Below are 19,852 nucleotides of genomic sequence, written 5' to 3' on the forward strand. Positions count from 1 at the left end.
TCTATAAATTCAGAATCTAACAATGTTAAAGTGTCAGTTAAAAACAGAAACAACAAAGCCCTAAACATCAGCTCCTCAATGAAAAGTTCTTCTAGACACTTACCCAAGTCTTCCTAGCATCTCAAGCTCAGGAACCTGTGGTCCACATGTCTCTATCTGCAGTGGTTGGTATTCATACAGAGCTTCTTCAAGTTTTTGAATGGGTGCTAATGAAATATGCTGACCCTGTTAGAAAAATGAAAGAAAATAATACTTGTAAATATTACTTTCATATTACTACTTATTTGCAGTTTTTAAAGATGAGCTAAATTTCCTCACATTAAAAATATTACCTGTTTTTCATTACATTACTGAAATCCGCATTAACACACAGCGACAAATAATTTAAAGGAAGAAAATCAAATCCATCATTAAATTCAAATTTAGCCTTAAAGAGTAGTTGTTCAATGACAAAGGTCAAAGTGAAAAGTGTTGGTCGCTCAGTCATGTCTGACTCTGCAATCACATGGACTATAGCCTGCCAAGCTCCTCTGTCTATAGGATTTTCCAGGCAAGGATACTGGAGTGGGTAGCCATTTCCTTCTCTGGAGGATCTTCTCGACCCAGGGATCGAACCTGGGTCTCCTGCATTGCAGGCAGATTCTTTACCATCTGAGTCACTAGGGAAGCCCAATGTCAATGGCAGAATTCACCAATATATAAGCATAATCTATTCTCATATTTTCCTATTATAATTTTGATAATTTGTGCTTTCTTGAAAGTCTTAGATAGGAAGCACAGTAATGAAATTATTATGTGCAAAGTTTTGCTACAGAAATGTCTATTCTGAGTCTAAAACGGAAGTAAACTTACTTATCAAATGTGTGTATTTGATGTCTACTTACACATACACACACACACAAAATGAGAAAAGTTTATGCTGAAAACTAAGTTGGATAAAATATCTGCATATTTTTCTGAAAAGAACTACTGGAAAACTAAAATTAAAAGACCATATTTGATTAAAAATATACAAAATAAAATGCCACTCAGCAACATAGCACCATTACATTGAGATTTCCATATTTATAATCTGAGCATAGAATTCTAATTTTTGAATATGTGTATTTTTTTACAGTCCATGTTTTATGATTCTAACTATAGTTCTGTTACTTTTCTTGGTATAGTTCTCATCAGTTTCTCTATGTCCTAACTTTCTAATAAAAACTAGTTCTTACAGTTATTAGTTCCAATATTTTCTAATTTTTAATTTATTTCTCTTATTACCTACCTTAGTTTCCTTTTCTTTTTCCCCTATATTACTAAGTTGGATACATAAAACAATTGTTTTCTCTTTTATTTAAAGGAGGAGGAAAAAAAGGTAAAAACCATGACTTACAAGTACAGCTGAGGCAGTGACAAATGAGACAATGAAGATGTCTGTATATGACTCATGGTTTTTCTCTTCAACAACTTAAATATACTGTAACATTATCTTATCTAGTTTAACATAATATTAATAGCTTCTCTGACACTGGGACCTCAAAAGTCCATCACCAAATCTGGCGAAAGGACTTGAAAAAACATGTCTCCAGAGATAAACAAATGGCCAATAAGCACAAGGAAAGATGACTAACATCACTAGTCATTAGGGAAATCCAAATCAAACCTATAATGATATGCAGTCATCCCTCAGTATCTCTAGGGGTGGAGGGGAGGTCTGGTGCCAAGATCCAGATACCAAAATTCGCAGATGCACAAGTCTCTTTACAAAATGGCACACTAGTACAGTCAGCCTACTGCATCCCCAGATTCCTCATCCCTGGGTTCTGCATCCACAAATTGACCAAACCCAGATGGAATTTCATGGTTGGCTGAATCCACAGATGTGGAACCCACAAATACAGAGGGCCACACTGTAGCACTTAACACCCACAGCTATTTAGGATGCCTATTATCCAGAACAAAAAACACATAAAATAACAAGAATTGGCAAGCATGTGGAGAAATTGGAACTCACGTATATTGCTGATGGGAATGTAAAATGGTGTTACTATGGAAAACAGATAGCAATTCCTCAAAAGATTAAATATAAAATTACCATATGAGCCAGGCTTTCTTGGTGACTCAGACAGCAAAGAATCCACCTACAATGCAGGAGACCCAGGTTCGATCTCTGGGTTGGGAAGATCTCCTGGGGAAGGGACTGGCTACCCACTCCAGTATTTCTGCCTGGAGAAATCCATGGACAGAGGAACAGACAGGCTGCAGTCATGGGGTCGCAAAGAGTCAGACACAACTGAGCAACTAACACTTGCACCTGCACTACCATATGAGCTAACAACTCCATTTCTTGGTTACACCCAAAAGGAAGGAAAGCAAGAACTTGAACAGTCATGCTCATAGCAGCATTATTCACAATAGCCAAAAGATAAAAGTAACCCATGTTTCCATCAATTAATTAATGAACAGGATATACAACATAATGGAATATTTTGTTGCTGTTTAGTCACTAAGTCGTGTCCGACTCTTTATGACCCCATGGAATGCCACACCAGACTTCCCTGTCTTTCACTATCTCTCAGAGTTTGCTCAAATTTATGTCCATGGAGTCAGTGAGCTATCTAACCATCTCACTCTCTTCTGCCTTCTTCTCCTTTTGCCTTCAATCTTTCCCAGCATCAGGGTCTTTTCTAATGAGTCGGCTCTTCACATCAGGTGGCCAGAGTATTGGAGTTTCAACTTTAACATCAGTCTTTCCAGTGAATAGTCAGGACTGATTTCCTTTAGGATTGACTGGTTGGATCTCCTTGCTGTCCAAGGGATTTTCAAGAGTCTTCTCTAACACCACAGTTCAAAAGCATCTGTTCTTCAGGGCATAGCCTTCTTTCTCTTACATTCGTACACGACTACTGGAAAAACCATTAAGTTTGACTATACGGACTTTTCTTGATAAAGCGATGTCTTTGATTTTTAGTATGTGTCTAAGTTTGTCATAGTTTTTCTTCCAAGGACCAAGTGTCTTTTAATTTCATGGCTGCAGTCATCGTTCACAGTGACTTTGGAGTCCAGGAAAAGAAAACATGTCACTGCTCCCACTTTTTCCCCTTCTATTTACCATGAAGTGATGGGACTGGATGCCATGATCTTAGTTTCCTGAGTGTTGAGCTCTTAAGTCAGTTTTCTGACTCTCCTCTTTCACCCCTCACTGAAGCTCTTTAGTTCCTCTTTACTTTCTGTCATTAGAGAGGTATCATTTGCATATATAAAGTTGCTGATATTTCTTCTGACAATCTTGATTCCAGTCTGTGATTCATCCAGCCTGGCATTTCCCATGATGTACACTGCAAATAAGTTAAATAAACAGTGTAACAATATACAGCCTTGTTGGACCCTTATCCCAATTTTGAACCAGTCAGTTGTTCCATGTAAGGTTGTAACTGTTGCTTCTTAACCCGCATACAAGTTTCTCAGGAGACATGTAAGGTGGCCTGGTATCTCCATCTCTTTAAGAATTTCCCACAGTTTGCTGTGATCCACACAGTCAACGGCTTTCGCATAGTCAACGAAGCAGAAGCAGTTTTTTTTCTGGAATTCTCTTGCTTTCTCAATGATCTTACAAATGGCAATTTAATATCTGGTCCTTATGCTTTTTCTAAATCCAGCTTGAATAATGGAATATTATACAGTCTTAAAAAGGAAAGAAATTTGATATGTGCTAAACCACTGATGAACCTTGAAGACATTAAGTAACGAAATAAGCCAGTCACAAAAAGGACAAATATTGTATGATTTCAATTATATAAGGTTCTTAGAGTAGTCAAATTATAGAGACAGAAAGCAGAATGATGACTGCCAGAGACTGTGGGGAGGCAAGGGATGAGTTAGTATTGAAATGAGTATTAGTATTTAAATGAGTACAGAGTTTCAAGTGGAGAAGGTAAAAAAATCTTAGAAATGAATGGTGGGGGCACATTGTGAATCCCCTTCAAAATAGTGATAAAGTTTATGTTATGTATATTTTACCACAATTTTTAAAAATGGGTTTTAGATATTTAATTTGCTCATTTATGTGGCTGAAATAATACACATTAAAAAAGAAGATAAAGGTGAGATATAGGAAAACACCATTAACATTATTTTAACCCTGAACCTCCATATGTTTCACAGCCTTTCTAAATAAACTTGAGACTGTCAAGCTACATCTTGTATAACCTCTCAGTAATCCAACTTCTGAACAACAAATCTAAGTAGAGTATTACATAGGTTAAAAAGGGGTCTTCCTAAGCAGGACATTTTGAGTGGCACTGTGACATCCCTATTTCAAAGGGTCTTCTTCATAAGTTACCAAGTACTGCATTCTCCTGCCACATGATACAGAAGTCCAGTATTCCTGTCACAGTTTTGGGTTAAAAAAAAAAAAGAGAACAAGTAAAAGAAAAAACTAAAAGAATTTTAAAAGGTCACCTATTATACCTATCCCATAACACAGTAATCTAGATTATGTTGATTACTCCATTTTCACATTATAAATTAGGAAGCAAGGCCCAGGAAAAATGATACAAAATGGATAATTCCAAGAGCCGGAATACTTTTCAGGGAAGGCAATATTCAAACAAAGAGAGACTCTCTTAAGTCATTAAACTGGTAGTCAACATATTAAAAGTAATCATTCTCTATCAGTAAGGATACCCAAGTTACTGAAGTTATGTCATATAATCCAGTCTTTTCTGCAAGTTTGTGGGTACATAAAAGTTCATATAATAATAACAATTAACATTATTAACTCAGTGCCAGACAACAGTCTAAAGGCTTTTAATGTGGTATTTCATTAATATTCACAATAGTTTTATGAGATAAATAGCATCATCTCTACTTTACAGACAAAGATAGGGGTTTAGATATGTGACTAGGCAAGGTCACACTGGAGTTAAAGGCAGGTTGAGGATTAGAAGCAAAGGGTGCCAGATTCTAAAGCCTGTGTTCTTTTCCCATAATTTTTTTATTTTATGGATAAAGAAACTAAGACTCCTAAAATGTAAATTTCTCCTAAGGTCACAAAGAGTTCCTAATTCCTGTCCGGTGTGGGATCTACCATACCACACCATCTTTCAATATCCTATTTTTAGACAATAAGATCACCATTGCTCAATTTAAGCCTGATATAGTAAGTCCTAGATTTCTATACAAATTCTATTAATTTAGATATGGTCAAAATGTCATAGGTTCAAAAAGAAAAAAATGTATTATGGCATTTAGAAAGAAAGAAACATTATTTAGTGATAATTCTATTTATCTTGAGAATGAGAAAACAAAGTTCACAAATGACAGTCCCCTAGTCCCTAATCAATCTAGTCTCCTAACATTCAATCTTTACCCCCAAAACTGGTGTGTGAAGTGAAGTCGCCCAGTCATGTCTGACTCTTTGCGACCCCATGGAGTGTACCAGGCTCCTCCATCCATGGGATTTTCCAGGCAAGAGTACTGGAGTGGGTTGCCATTTCCCGACCCAGGGATCAAACCCGGGTCTCCCGCATTGTAGGCAGACGCTTTACCATCTGAGCCACCAGGGAAGTGTGTGTGTGATAGATGCCAAATTTCTCAAATCACTGACATGATTAAGTTAAAGAAAATCATCAAGAGACCAGATATCTCAATATGAGGAAAATGTTAGAGGCTTTTAAGGGACTAGTAGCAAAGTGTTTAAAAGTTTCTGGATGCAAAGTGATATTCCTACCAAAACAGTAAGTGTGATATTATTCTAAATTATCAGGAAAAGATGGATTCAGATTAAAGAAGTCACTCTGTATGATTCAGTAGTGATATTTAACATCTGAACTAAATGTAACGTGGCACCAAATGATATGGTATGAACTTAAGGACTACAGAAAATCAAAAGAGGAAGCATTGATGAAAGGTAGAAAACTGAAACAGTGCAACTTGTGGGAGACCTCTGAGGACAGGCAAAGTCTACAAAACAAGGCAATGAAGAAGACAGCAATATTACTAGACCAGTATTTTGTGTCTTGAGACAATATTTAATAAACAGGAGCAGAGAATGGATATATGGGGATGTGGGAGTGGAAAGAGACTGAATCAGTATGTTAAAGCCTAAATTGCAACCAGAAAATACTCCAAGACTAATTTAAACTCACATGGTTAAAAATCAGACCTTTCAAAACAATGTCAAACACATCTTGTCTCCATCAAATTACCAAATAAATGATAAAATAATAATCTCAACATGACAAGAGAATGTGGAGAAAGATGTTCTCATATGCCGCTGATAGAAGCACAAATAAGGAACTGCTTTCTTCATGAAAAACAATTTAGTAAACCTTTAAAATATTCATATAGTTTAACTCAATAATCCCACTTGTAAGAAAAAAAAAAACAGAAAACGCTAATCAAATCGTCCATCACACTTTACATTATAATTGTGAAAAACCAAAAGGAACATAAATGTTTAGGAATATTGGGAAAATTAAGTAAACATGAGTTCAACTATAACAGTGTGTATGTCATTTAAGATTATGTTCAAAGAGAAAATTAATAAAATACTAAGTACATAATAAGGATATCCAAACTATTTTTTTTAATTGCATAAGAAAAAACTATAATGAAAAACTCCAAAGTTTTCACTGTAGTAATCTCTAGGTGATAAGATTGTGTGAACTATTTATATTTTTACCTCTATGTAATATTTTTTAAATTCATCAAAATGGGTAAACTCTACATTTATAACTATAAAAAGTATAAAAAACAATATATATGGGGCCATATTGAGCAACAGCATAGGGAAACAATTCATACCAAATGACAACTGGCTTGATGTCTTCAATAAGTCACGGCATGAGAAAGAAAATCAAGAAATGTAGCATGAGATATGAGCTGTTCTAGATTTTTTAAAACTTAAAAAGTTTAATAAATATAACAAGAGTCATTAGCTCATAACAGTTTAGGAAGGAAAAAACACATTTTTTAGAAAGGAAGGAAAAAATGAGACATCTGAGGGACAATGGATAAAATCTGAATATGGCCTGGGTATAAGAATACATTGGAAACATTTTATTAACTTTGTTTCGTGTGATTATGGCATTATGGCTATGTACAAGGATGTCCTGTATCAGGGCAGGTCAGAGGGAGATGCAGACTAAACAATTTAAAGGTAAAATTTTACAACCTGCAATTTACTTACAAATCATTCCGAAAAAATATATACGAAGCAAATTAAAGATTACTGAATCTAGACATTAGGCATATGAGTTTCACTGTAAGATTCTTCTACTTCGTATTTTGGAAATTTTTCATTATAAATAGTTTTAAAACATATGGAATCTTTGTTAGTTTCAAAAGAAAAATAGCTATGCATTTATAGCTGAGGAAAATAAAATAGTGCCAAAGAAAGAAGAGCCTAGAATCAAGTAGGTCAGGTTTGTAGCTATTTTAGTAACTAGGTTTGAAGATCTGAGTACTGACTGAGAGGAAGAGGGAAGAAAAGTTATAATTAAAACTGCAAGACTTGGTAGTAACCTGAAATAGCTCAGCTGAATATTAAATGAGAAAACCAGAGAAATCTGAAGACTAACTGAAACAGGATAATTGGGAAAGAGAAGGATTGAGAAAAAATTTTAAGATAAAACACAGACTTTGGAGAAAGTATTTCCAAACGACATGCCTTATAGAAAATTTGTATCTAGTATATATGTAAAGGACTCTTAAAATTGAAAAATTCTTTAAAAAAACAAAACCTCCAATTTAAAAATGGGTAAGGATTTTAATAGACATTTCACCAAAGAAGATACATCAAGGGCTAATAAGTACATGAAATGATGCTTAACAGCAGTAATCTTTAGAAAAATGCAAATTAAAACTACAATGAAGTACTACTTCATACCCCCCACAATGGCTATAATCAAAGTGTCCCTAAGGATATAGAGAAATTAGAACCCTTAAACACTGCTGATGAGAGTGCACAATGGTATGACCACTCTGAAATTAGTTTGGCAGTTTTTCACAAATTTACTATACAACTTGGTAATTCCACTTAAAGGTATCTACTCAAGAGAAATGTATGATCAAAGACTTACAAGAATGTTCACAGCAGCATTATTCATGGTAGCCAAATGGTGGAAACAATCTAAATGTCCATCAACAGGTGAATGGATAAGCAAAATGAAGTATATTCATACAAAATGAATATGAATTCATTCATTTAATATTCATATGCTGAATACTATCTAGCAACAGAAGGGACTAAGATATTGATACATGCTGTAACATATGAACTTCAAAAATATTATAATCAAAAAAGAAGCCAGGCAAAAGACTACATATTGTTTGATTCCATTTGTAAGTAATGTTCAGAAAAGGTAAAACTATAGATAGTAACATTAATAATTGCTAGGGGCTAGGAATGTGAATGTAAAGTGACTACACAAAAGTACAAAAATCACTGAATCATACATTTTAAATCAGCAATTTTTTATAGTAAGTAAACTATAACTCAGTAAGTTTGTTTACAAAATAAAGAGTTTAAGATGGTGGTTCAATCAATTCAACATTGTTGACTATGTATGAAATTTACAAGGAAAAATTTTCAGTAAAGGCAGCTAAAAATATAAACAAAAGAGAAATTTTGCTATTATCACTAACAAAATGATGGTCAAAGTCATAAGAAAAAATAAAAATTGGGGGAGACAAATGTATAAAGTGTGAGATCCTAGTAATGAGTCTTGAAAAACACCCACATTAAGTAATTCAAGTATCTTTTGTTGACCTTTCAAAACTATTAACACAAAATCGAGGCCTTTTCAATTTCTGTTGCAGTTGCCATTTAAATAATAAATAAACGAGGCTGAGGGTAAAAATGTAGTGTGAAGAGGCACAGCAAGTCATGCAAACTTACATAAGATCCACATACTCAGGTGGGAAACTACAGTCAAACTGTACATTCAAAAGCATAATTAATGTTTTACTCCCCCCAAATGTAACAAAATAGAGCCTTTGTTTCTCTCCTAAGATATACCTTAGAGCACTAGATTATATTTCAGTAATTTTCTAGTCACACATTTGTAGAAAAGCATTTGTAGAAAAGTAAAGAAAGTAAAGTCGCTCAGTCATGTCCAACTCTTTGCAACCCCATGGTCTGTAGCCTAACGGAACCTCCGTCCATGGGATTTTGTATTGGGAGTGGGTTGCCATTTCCTTCTCCAGGGGATCTTCCTGATCCAGGGATCAAACCCAGGTCTCCCACATGACAGGCAGACACTTTACTGTCTGAGCTATACAACTCCCTTAAAAAGACTTTCCAAAATTCAGCTCATTTCCATATAGAAAAACATAAAAACATTTGAAAAACAAGGCAAATGTTGACAAAGATAATTATACATGGCTGTAATTTTAAGTAATTATTTGAAATGTATGTTTAACTTGTCTTACTCAGCAAGCTTCACATTTACTATAGAAATGTTTACAATTTACTGAGATTAATCTGTTGATTGAGATTCATGGTAAATAGATGGGGAAACAATGGAAACAGTGAGAGACTTTATTTTGGGGGGGTTCCAAAATCACTGCAAATGGTGACTACAGCTATGAAATTAAAAGATGCTTGCTCCTTGAAAGAAAAGCTATGACAAACCTAGACAGCGTATTACAAGCAGAGACATTACCTTCCAACAAAGGTCCATCTAGTCAAAGCTATGGTTTTTCCAGTAGTCATGTATGGATGTGAGAGTTGGACTATAAGGAAAGCTGAACCCCGAAGAACTGATGCTTTTGAACTGTGGTGTTGAAGACTCTTGAGAGTCCCTTGGACAGCAAGGAGATCAAACCAGTCAATCATAAATGAAATCAGTCCTGAATATTCATTGGAAGGACTGAAGCTGAAACTGAAACTCCAATACTTTGGCCACCTGATGGAAAAGACCCTGACGCTGGGAAAAACTGAAGGCAGAAGGAGAAGGGGACGACAGAGGATGAGATGGTTGGATGGTATCACTGACTCGATGAACATGAGTTTGAGCAAGCTCCGGGAGTTGGTGATGAACAGAGAAGCGTAGCATGCTGCAATCCATGGAGTCACAGAGTTGACACAACTGAGCGACTGAACTGAACTGAGATTCATCTGTTAGATCATCTATGCTGCTGCTGCTGCTGCTAAGTCGCTTCAGTCGTGTCCGACTCTGTGCGACCCCAGAGACGGCAGCCCACTAGGCTCCCCCGTCCCTGGGATTCTGCAGGCAAGAACACTGGAGTGGGTTGCCATTTCCTTCTCCAATAGATCATCTATAGCACACTATAAATATGTTGACATAGTGACCAGAAGTTTTTTTGAAGTAAAAGTTGTTTTCAGAGTTAACTTTATCGCTTATTAAATGGCTTCCAGAAATCTAGATCATATAGTTTTTAATTTGGAAGTGAATCCTGCATTTTATCCTTATTCATTCTCCTCAAATAAAGGAATAACACAGACTATCTTTTGTGCTAATTCTAAAATGCAGGATTCACTTCCAAATTAAAAACTATATGATCTAGATTTCTGGAAGCCATTTAATAAGTGATAAAGTTAACTCTGAAAACAACTTTTACTTCAAAAAAACTTCTGGTCACTATGTCAACATATACACACACACAAACTGAGAAGGCAGCAAACCATTTAAAATGAGTAAAGAAAATACATGATTTTCTAATAAAAATAACAGCAACAGAAATTTGAATTAATAATCATTAATATATAGGCTATTGACATCAACTATTAAAAAAATACTTTAAATAAAAATACTCTTCCATATCAATTAGTATATGATTCCCTATTAAATATCATACAACAGGTTATAATTCATAAAGTATTAGCCATTCAGAGTGACTGGCTAAATGATTCTGAAAATCCTTTAACACAATTTTAAGATTCAGAACACTCTACGACCCTGTATGCAAGACAGGAAAAAAGACACAGCTGTGTATAACGGACTTTTGGACTCAGAGAGAGAGGGAGAGGGCGGGATGATTTGGGAGAATGGCATTCTATCATGTATACTATCATGTAAGAATTGAATCGCCAGTCTATGTCTGACGCAGGATACAGCATGATTGGGGCTGGTGCATGGGGATCACCCACAGAGATGTTATGGGGAGGGAGGTGGGAGGGGGTTTCATGTTTGGGAACACATGTAAGAATTAAAGATTTTAAAATTTAATAAAAAAAAAAAATAAGAAAAAAAAAAAAAGAACACTCTAATTTTCTTATCTTACTTAAATGATTTTTATTCACCAGACTAGCCATATCTTCAACATATTTGCTAATAAACTCTGTAAGCTTGGTAAAACCCTCTTGGTATAAATGTCTGTTTAACATCTATCTACCCCATTAGACTGTAAGGCCCTGTTGTTCACTGCCATGCCTCACAGCACAGTACCCAGCAGGGAAGAACTGCTTGGTATTTTGTAGAAAGGGGCATGTGAACAGTCATCTGGTATTGTAGTATGAACATTAGAAAAACCAGTAAGATGGAGGTCAGGTTTCCAAATTCTATAGATTTCAGAATGTTCTTACTGTGTGTAAACAATTGGAATTTTGTAATTACATGTATTCTGAGAGTATGTAAGGAATACATCTCCAGCTTCTCCATACTTTAATACTGTTCTTTCACTTACTCATTAGAAGAAGTCAGTAGATGCTTTTTATCCCTAGCGTGGAAATGTGCTTTCTAGCCACTTAAGGATCATTTCAACAAAATTTCAGACAACGAAACATTGTGATTCTTCTGTTATAATCAAACACCCATTCAAAAGACAAATACTGAACAAAGACTATAAGCCAAGAACTAAAGAGCACAGCAATAAAACAGATACAAGCTCCAGCCTTCAGGGAGCTTGTATTCTAGTAAACCACTTTTCAATGAGATTGCTACTTCTATTTTGTTGAATCATCTTAATGCAAAATAAGGGACCGCCCTGGTGGTCCAGTAGGTAAGACTCCAGGCTCCCAATGCAGGGGAACTAGGTTCAACCCCTGGTTAAGGAACTGGATCCCACATGATGCAACTAAGACTTGTCACAGCCAAATAAATATTTAAATCCAAAACAAAAACAAACAACAACAAAACAATGATAGTGGTGGCTGTTTTTCAAAAACTGGATCCTCTTACATGCTAAATTTATCAAATCCATTAGTAATAAGGAACTTAGAAACCAGAATATTTCACTGGTCTCAGTGCATTAAACCACTACAATTCTACCGATTATTTCTAGAGAAAATATCTGTTGGAGACCTTTCAGAAAAACCAACTATTTTTGAAATACTGTTTCTATGTTGGTAAATGCACTAATAATTTAAATATGTGTGTGCACAAACATACAGGTGTTTTCTATGTGTGCACATGTATGCATCTGTATGTGGATGTGGATATATTTTTTTTAATTGTGTTCATGTGCATACTCAGTTTTTTAATGGAAGAGAGAATATTTTAAAAATATACCCGGCACTGACTCCACGCTAAGTAAATTTTGTTTCAATTCAGTTGTTTTCAATTTATTTTAGGAGCAAGCAGAACAATTTTTATACTATGCTGTTCTGGTCACTCCACGGTGATATCAGCCTGTCATCACTGCAACAGCTGCATGGTAACAACTTCCTGGTAGCACATAATTTCATGGTAAGTACAATTCATTTTCCCCCACAGAAACAGCTTTCTCTAAATTTTTAAAAAATTCACAGAAAAACCCTGAGTGCCAAGACCCTGCATAGTAAGAAGTAACTATATACTTATGCTGACACTGCCTCTAACCTAATATGAATTGAAGTGATTTTATTTCTCTAAGCTTCATTTTTATCAACAATGGGAGGGAGAGAGCAAACTGGAGGGTTGGACTAGATGTTCTCCCAGGTCCAATCTGCAATGACTTCATGAAAACTAAGTAGAAATGAACCACTATCTGATAATGTATCATGAAAATAAGAATAATTTTCCCAAATTTAATGTATTAGTTTGATTCTATATACACTAAAGAAACAGTGGAAAAAACAATCACTAATTCCCGGATTCTCAACTTTGTAATCATCAGGTTCCCTCCCTTTCTAAATATGTATTTTGGAATGAGAATATAACTTAAAAAAAAAATTTACAGTTGGCTTTTATAAACATTCTAACATTGATTTATTCCCACAAATCAGCCTTTATGAGCATTCCTGTTTTTTTAAAAAATATGATGCCTAAATAGTAAATTACCTATTTTTCCCAAATTTTTCCTTCTAAACAAAAACAGATTTCTCCAGAATATGAAAAAGGATTTATCCTGAATACACTAGAAAGTGCACCATATTTTTCTGACTCTTTAGTGACAATCAGTTCCATTCGAATATGTAAGATATGCTTTGAAACATCAAAGGAGAATTTAACTACCCAGCTGGGCTTAAACTTCTTGTTCATCATTAGAAATCAAACAGTCCTAAAAATGTTATACCCTCACTTGGCCAAGTCAAGTCTCCAAAACTGTTTCTATATCAAATTGGCCCAGAAAACATCATCAAAATCTGTTCACTAAAGTGGAGTTACTTTAATCCTGTTAACTGAATTCACTTGCAATCTCCTCCCCATAAACATACCACTTAGTGTTCAAATTACCACATTAAAAAAATGTTCTTTAATAATATATCAACTCTTTTTAGAACTCATATTATTAAATCAATTTAAACTATTCCTTGAAAAAGAATTTCAAAAACAAAATGCAACATTTATAGAAATTTTAAATTCAGGGGAGAAGTTAGGAAATAATATCTTTAGAAAAAGATTTTAACATCATAAAAGTATTTCAAATATAAAAACTGAATCCTATACATTTTTAAAAATTAGTTAACTTTTTTGGCCACTCCATGTGGCTGGTGGATCTTAGTTCCCTAATCAGGGATTGAACCCAGGCCCCGGCAGTAAAGGCAACGAGTCCTAACACATCCAAGACATATCCAAATGTTATCTAGAAGGATCCCAAGTGACAAGACTGATTTAAGTTCAACAGAGCTATAATAACAAAGTCACATCCTGTACAGGTGGTTAGGTTCTACAGTCAGAGTAAGGCAAAAACTGGTCAAAATAACCCCTTCAAAAATCCTTTAAATAGCCCATAAAGTACATTGTTCTGTGCATACTATAATCTTTATATATAAATCCAACCCAGTTAGCTTTTCCTCCAGCATTAGAATAGATTGGTTTGTTCTGTGGAAAATCACATAAAGTACTTGGCTTGCTTGTGGCAACTGCTGCTGTTGCTGCTGCTGCTAAGTTGCTTCAGTCATGTTCAACTCTGTGCAACCCCACAGATGGCAGCCATGTTGTTTGTTTTAAAAACACTTTTTATTGGGGGAAAAGAGGAATTCTTTTCTATTTGTCTCCCTAGTTAGGTGTTTTCAACTTTAGTTAAATTCAAATAAGTTAAATGTACATATGATATGACTCTTCTAAACATGACAGGTTTCTGAATGCTCATTCAATTGAATTCATGGGGAAAAAATGGCATCTGAGATGATGAAGGCTGAATGTGACTTATATGGAGGGAAAGAGAGAGCACTTCTAATGAAAAAAAAAATTTTTTTTAACCAAGAAAAGCTTCAGTACTGTAGTAGAAATAAAAGCCAGAATATGAATGATAAAAGAAAGAACGGAAGTTGTGAAGTAGAAACACTGAATAAATCTGATTATTATTTTCATCAAATTCTAAGATAAAATGAAAACAAGGAGATATGGCATTAGCTTAAAGAAAAAGTAGGGTCCAAGGAAGAGTTTTTGTTTGTTTTGGTTTTGTTGTTTTAGGTTTTATTTTCCCTTGAGCACTAATAAATGAGGCAGTGTTGAAAAGTATTATTTTTACATTCTTTCTCTGATGCTTGTCTTGCTACTGAACTACCATTTGTTGCCAAGAGGACAGAGTGTCCAGCAAATCATATCTGTTTCTATAAAAAGATCAGAAAAGAAAAACATCAAGCAGACTATTTGGTGAGACAAAAATCTGCCTCCTTAAAAAAGTCTCCACAAAGCTTAAGAAAAACATTTTTTACCAGAAATTTTACAAACTTTTCAGGCATACAGCATTTTGGCTCATTTACTTTTAGTAATTACAAACATAGTTTTCAAGAAAAAAAATCTTATTTTGGCACTTTAAGTAGACTTTTAATTAGCCAACAATAACAACAACTTAAGTCTAAAATTTTGAATGTGATAAAATACGAAAATTGCTTTATATAAAGTTCTCTACAAATATTACTTTTATGATACAAGCAAAACAAAAAATATCACATAAGATTAGTAGAATTTTGAAGCAGAAATATTTTTCAGTGGAAAGGGAGCAGAAAGCTTCTTTATACCATAATAGAGATCAAATAGTTCAAGAAATCATACTTTCTTTAGATCTAAACCCTCTGTGCCTAGTACAGTGCTTGGCACATACCAAGAATGTTTGTTTCGTAAATGAAGAAATGTTTAATAATGATCCACCATATACCACTCACTCTAATCCTCTAAACCAAGCCATCCCTCCCCAAAACTACAAAACAAATCTGGTTCTATTTGAGGACATTTAACTACAGAATAAGTGGTTATTGTCCTATCCCTATTGTAGAAAACAAACTGCTAAATCAAACTATACTGACTTTATCCTTCTTTTGTCCTAAAAGGAAACAAGTACTATGAATACCCTAACCATCCCAACCTGCCTTCCCCAAGCACGTATCACCACTGCCACCCTCACAAAACCATCACATAATCAGATCTAGACTCTAAATATAGAATATTTATGGTTCTCTGATTCCCTTGCAATTTCACATAAACTCACTTTTACGAAAGTCATGCAGGTAGAGAATATGATTATTTAACACACAATAATCACAAATAACACCCACACAAAGGACACAAATATTCACTAAACATCTATTATATACCATGTACTATGCTAGTCTTTATACATACAGCTGAGATAAGTATTACTTTATTTTACAGGAAAACAAATTAATGTTCTCTAAGATGAAGTAACCTACCCAAGTTTTAAACCCTAAACTTCCAGCATTCACCAAGCACTTTCCTACAGGACTATGGTATAAAGATTGATTGATCAGAACATTTAGAGGATATTAGGCCCTAGTGGGCTTCCCTGGTGGATCAGACAGCAAAGAATCCGCCTGTAGTCCAGGAGACCTGGGTTTGGTCCCTGGGTTGAGAAAATTTCCTGGAGGAGGGCATGGCAACCCACTCCAGTATTCTTGCCTGAAGAATCCCAATGGACAGAGGAGCCTGGCGGGTTGCAGTCCTTGGGGTTGCAAAGGGTCAAACATGACTAAGGGACTAAGCACAGAACACACAGGCACTAGTGAAGGGATGAGAGAAAGGATACACCACTAGAATGGATTCTACTTTCAAGCATTGAACAACACATGCTTATATTTATAGTAAATGTAAATTAGGAAATGCTCATTTGTTTTAAAATGTTTGTATGTAAGTGCTTTTTATGAAAGTTACCCTAATTCGTTAAAACATACAACTCAATTTCTTTTTCGAAAACATTCACATTCAACTTCGCCACAATACATTTAGGTTGATGCAGATTTCACCTGTACTGAGCTATGTGCTTCATCTTTCTTAGAATCTCTTAGAAGTTCAGTCTTCTTTTTTAACAAGGAAAAAACAGTATCTTGCTCAAAACAAACAAACAAAAAAAAACAACTATGGCTTGTCTATGAATCCATGAAAACTGAACAGATTTTAAAATATGAACCAGGAAGACTACTTCAACTGGAAAGAAATCCTAAAAATGTAAAAGTAAGCCACTTTCCTAAAGAGTTGACTTAATAACCAAATCCCTAAATCACATTTTACTAGTTTAACAGATCATTTTTCATAATCGACAGATATGCTTTATGTTTATGACATGAACTACATAAGCAATTCAGAAAAAAAATCACAATCTTAGTATAAATTTTTCATCTGAGAACATTTTGTGTTCACTGAGCATAAAAGTGATTCGACAATACAGGAGTACACAGACTACCACACAATTTGTTTTTTGTTTTTAAAAATTAAAAAAACTAACTTTATTTTATAACTTTTATAAATAAATACATAAATACACACAGAAATAAATGAGAGGTACATTTAGTAAACCAGTGCACTAGAAGACAAAGAAAGCAATTAGTATGGTAGAGTTTAATGAACACAGCTTTAAAGCCCTTCTGGAAATTACAGGCTTGATAAAAGCACTAACGTTCTACCAGTTGCTGAAACAGGTGCTACTGCCAATCAACTGCATTTGCTGAAGCTGAAGCATAAAGACATTAATTAATCTCTATACTGAAACCAATGGCTGCCTGCCATTTTGATTACCATTTTTTTAAAAAGGGAAAAAGATACAATCCTTATATGGCCAAATACAACTCTAGGTAAACTACAATTCTAGGTAAGCGCTGTATCTACTTACTTAGTTATATTATTTGCTGGTGTTCTTTATTCTAAATCCAAAACTTCAGTAGGTTGGAGTCTTGGGTCTTACAGTCTCTCCACCTGTTATTTATGAGTTATTTCTAGTACCACAAAGAATAAGAAAGATATTTGGAGAAAAAGTCTTTCTTTGTTGTTGTTCATTTTGAACCTTTCTATCAAGAGATACATGACTCATGAAGGCATTCTTTAGATCAAATCTGCCTTTTCATTAGAACTTACCCACACTCCCCTATCTCAGCTCTCAAAACACACACACACACACACCACATACCATATACCGCATGCACACACACACCCCTAAATATTTTGTCTTACCACCATCATATCCTACCTACCTTTGTCAGATGCCAAAGAATTTGTTTCACATCCATTTGAAAACACATAAATATAAAGTGGAAAATGTATGTGGGGTTATTTTTATGATTTTCCATCCTTTCAATGTTTCAAGTTAACATTGATCCTTGAATCTTAAGTAACACTATCTGTTTTACATGTTTTTAAAGTTGCTTTCATTCAACTGTACATGCCTGTGACCTCCACAATGACCTCTACAGAAGCAGTTGTGCACTTTACTGTGGTGCAAATCCTCACAGACAAGTTGAACCTGTTCTTTTTGGCGCTGAGCCCTTTCGCTGAACACACAGCTGAGATTTATTATAAAAGGGAACTAAGGGGCATTGTTGCACAACATTTATCCTTCACATACAGCCAAGTATAATCTTTTACAACCTTTGAGAGCTCTTAAATAAACAGATCTTCTCTTAATTGCATAAAGAGTTTCTTATTTGTCACCAATCATATGGCATATTGAGATTCATTTTACATTAGGAAAAAGCTAGCACAAAAAAACATACATTCTAAAAAGTTGTTAGTCTCTTAGTATTTATTCAAAAATAATTATACTCTGAACACTCAGACCTAAGGATACTTTGAATACTCAGACCTTGCTGTTTTTAGCAAGTTCAACACAGGTAATAAACATCTGTCTTCAAGGAGCTAAACTTTAATAGGTTTAAGAAATCTTTCTATAGCACTTCTATGGGTCTTTTGAAAATATTTCAGAGAAAATATTAACCTTTACTTTTATACTGTTTTATGTTTTCTTTTTAATTTCAAAGTTCAGTTTTAGTTAGCTTTCCCAAAGCATTTTAAAAACAGTTACCATTTCTAAAGAATTCTGAGCTCTGATACACATAACTGCTACCAAGCAGATCTCACTTCAACAGCAGATCTGATACTGTGGGGGAAGAGAAATTTCATGAATTCTAAGAGTAGCTCTTATAACAGAAATTACCACACCATTTACATTAATTCTTCAGGATTTGCTAATTGATTCATCATCAAGACTTGCCTGTGGAAAACAAAGAAACTACTATAACCTCAAGTATTCTATCCTGAAAGTCAGGTTCAAACTAGTTTATCAGCTAACTGTTCAACATAAAGGAAACTAAAATATGTTGATTCAGGTGAATATTTCCTTGCTCTAAGTTCTTCTGATCTTTTTCATTACTATTAAGTGTACAAACAATAGGGGAAATGTCTATAGACTTATGGGAGCGGGGCAGGGTGCATTGTTTAATGGACATAGGACTTCAATTTTACAAGATGAAAAAAATTACAGAGACTGATAGTAGTGGTGGTTGCACAACAATATAAATGTATTTAATAGTACTGAACTGTATACTTAAAATGGTTAAGATGGTAAATTATATGTGTTTTACTCAAATAAATTCAGTTTAATTTAAAAGATAAAATTATTATTTTTTAAAGATTGATAAAAAATTGGGTTTTAATGGTGAAAAAATCTAATGTTATATTTTTAGGAATCAAGGGTTCATAGTGAGCAAAACAAACATATTCACAGATGATACCAAATATATTCTGTAAAGACAAAATAAGTAAAGAGTTAAATAAGAAATTTCTTTCAGTAAAATTAAACATTTTAAGCAACATATTTATATTGCTCCAGACCTAAGAAAAGATGTTTTAAACAATCTGTCTCTCCAATATTCTCTCCTTCTGTCTAGGGAATACAAGTAGAATTTCATGAGTTTGGAGATTTTTAAATTTCGTCACTAAAACAGAAAAAAAAATTTTATGTAAATATGCAGTCTTTCAGAAAAAACTTATATTAAATTTTAATTGTTTTTGCTAGCATTACATCTTTAAATAGATACAATTAGTATGCTAGAACATCACTAACCAGTTTCATTCATAATGTTTATACTACTTGAGGAAACATAAAAATTGATGACAATAACCATAAAACATGAAACAAATACATAAAAAATGTCTCAAGACTTGATCTTACACAATGTTCTAACACTATGTCAACACTGGTGGTATTTTTTAAATACCTAAGCCCTCTAATTCATTTTGAAATGCAT

At 34.3% G+C, this 19,852-nt stretch overlaps 1 protein-coding gene across 2 annotated transcripts in view; it reads right to left on the bottom strand.

The window, feature by feature from the left end:
• Window positions 1–19,852, bottom strand: part of MNAT1 (MNAT1 component of CDK activating kinase) — a 215,615-nt gene that overhangs the window by 81,512 nt on the left and 114,251 nt on the right. For both annotated transcript variants that reach the window (XM_068965440.1, XM_068965439.1), the window contains one exon: window positions 104–225. In XM_068965440.1, coding sequence (XP_068821541.1) covers window positions 104–225 — 122 coding nt within the window. The remainder of the gene's footprint in view (window positions 1–103; window positions 226–19,852) is intronic.

Source organism: Capricornis sumatraensis, chromosome 2 (assembly GCF_032405125.1).
Source record: "Capricornis sumatraensis isolate serow.1 chromosome 2, serow.2, whole genome shotgun sequence".
NCBI lineage: Eukaryota > Metazoa > Chordata > Mammalia > Artiodactyla > Bovidae > Capricornis > Capricornis sumatraensis.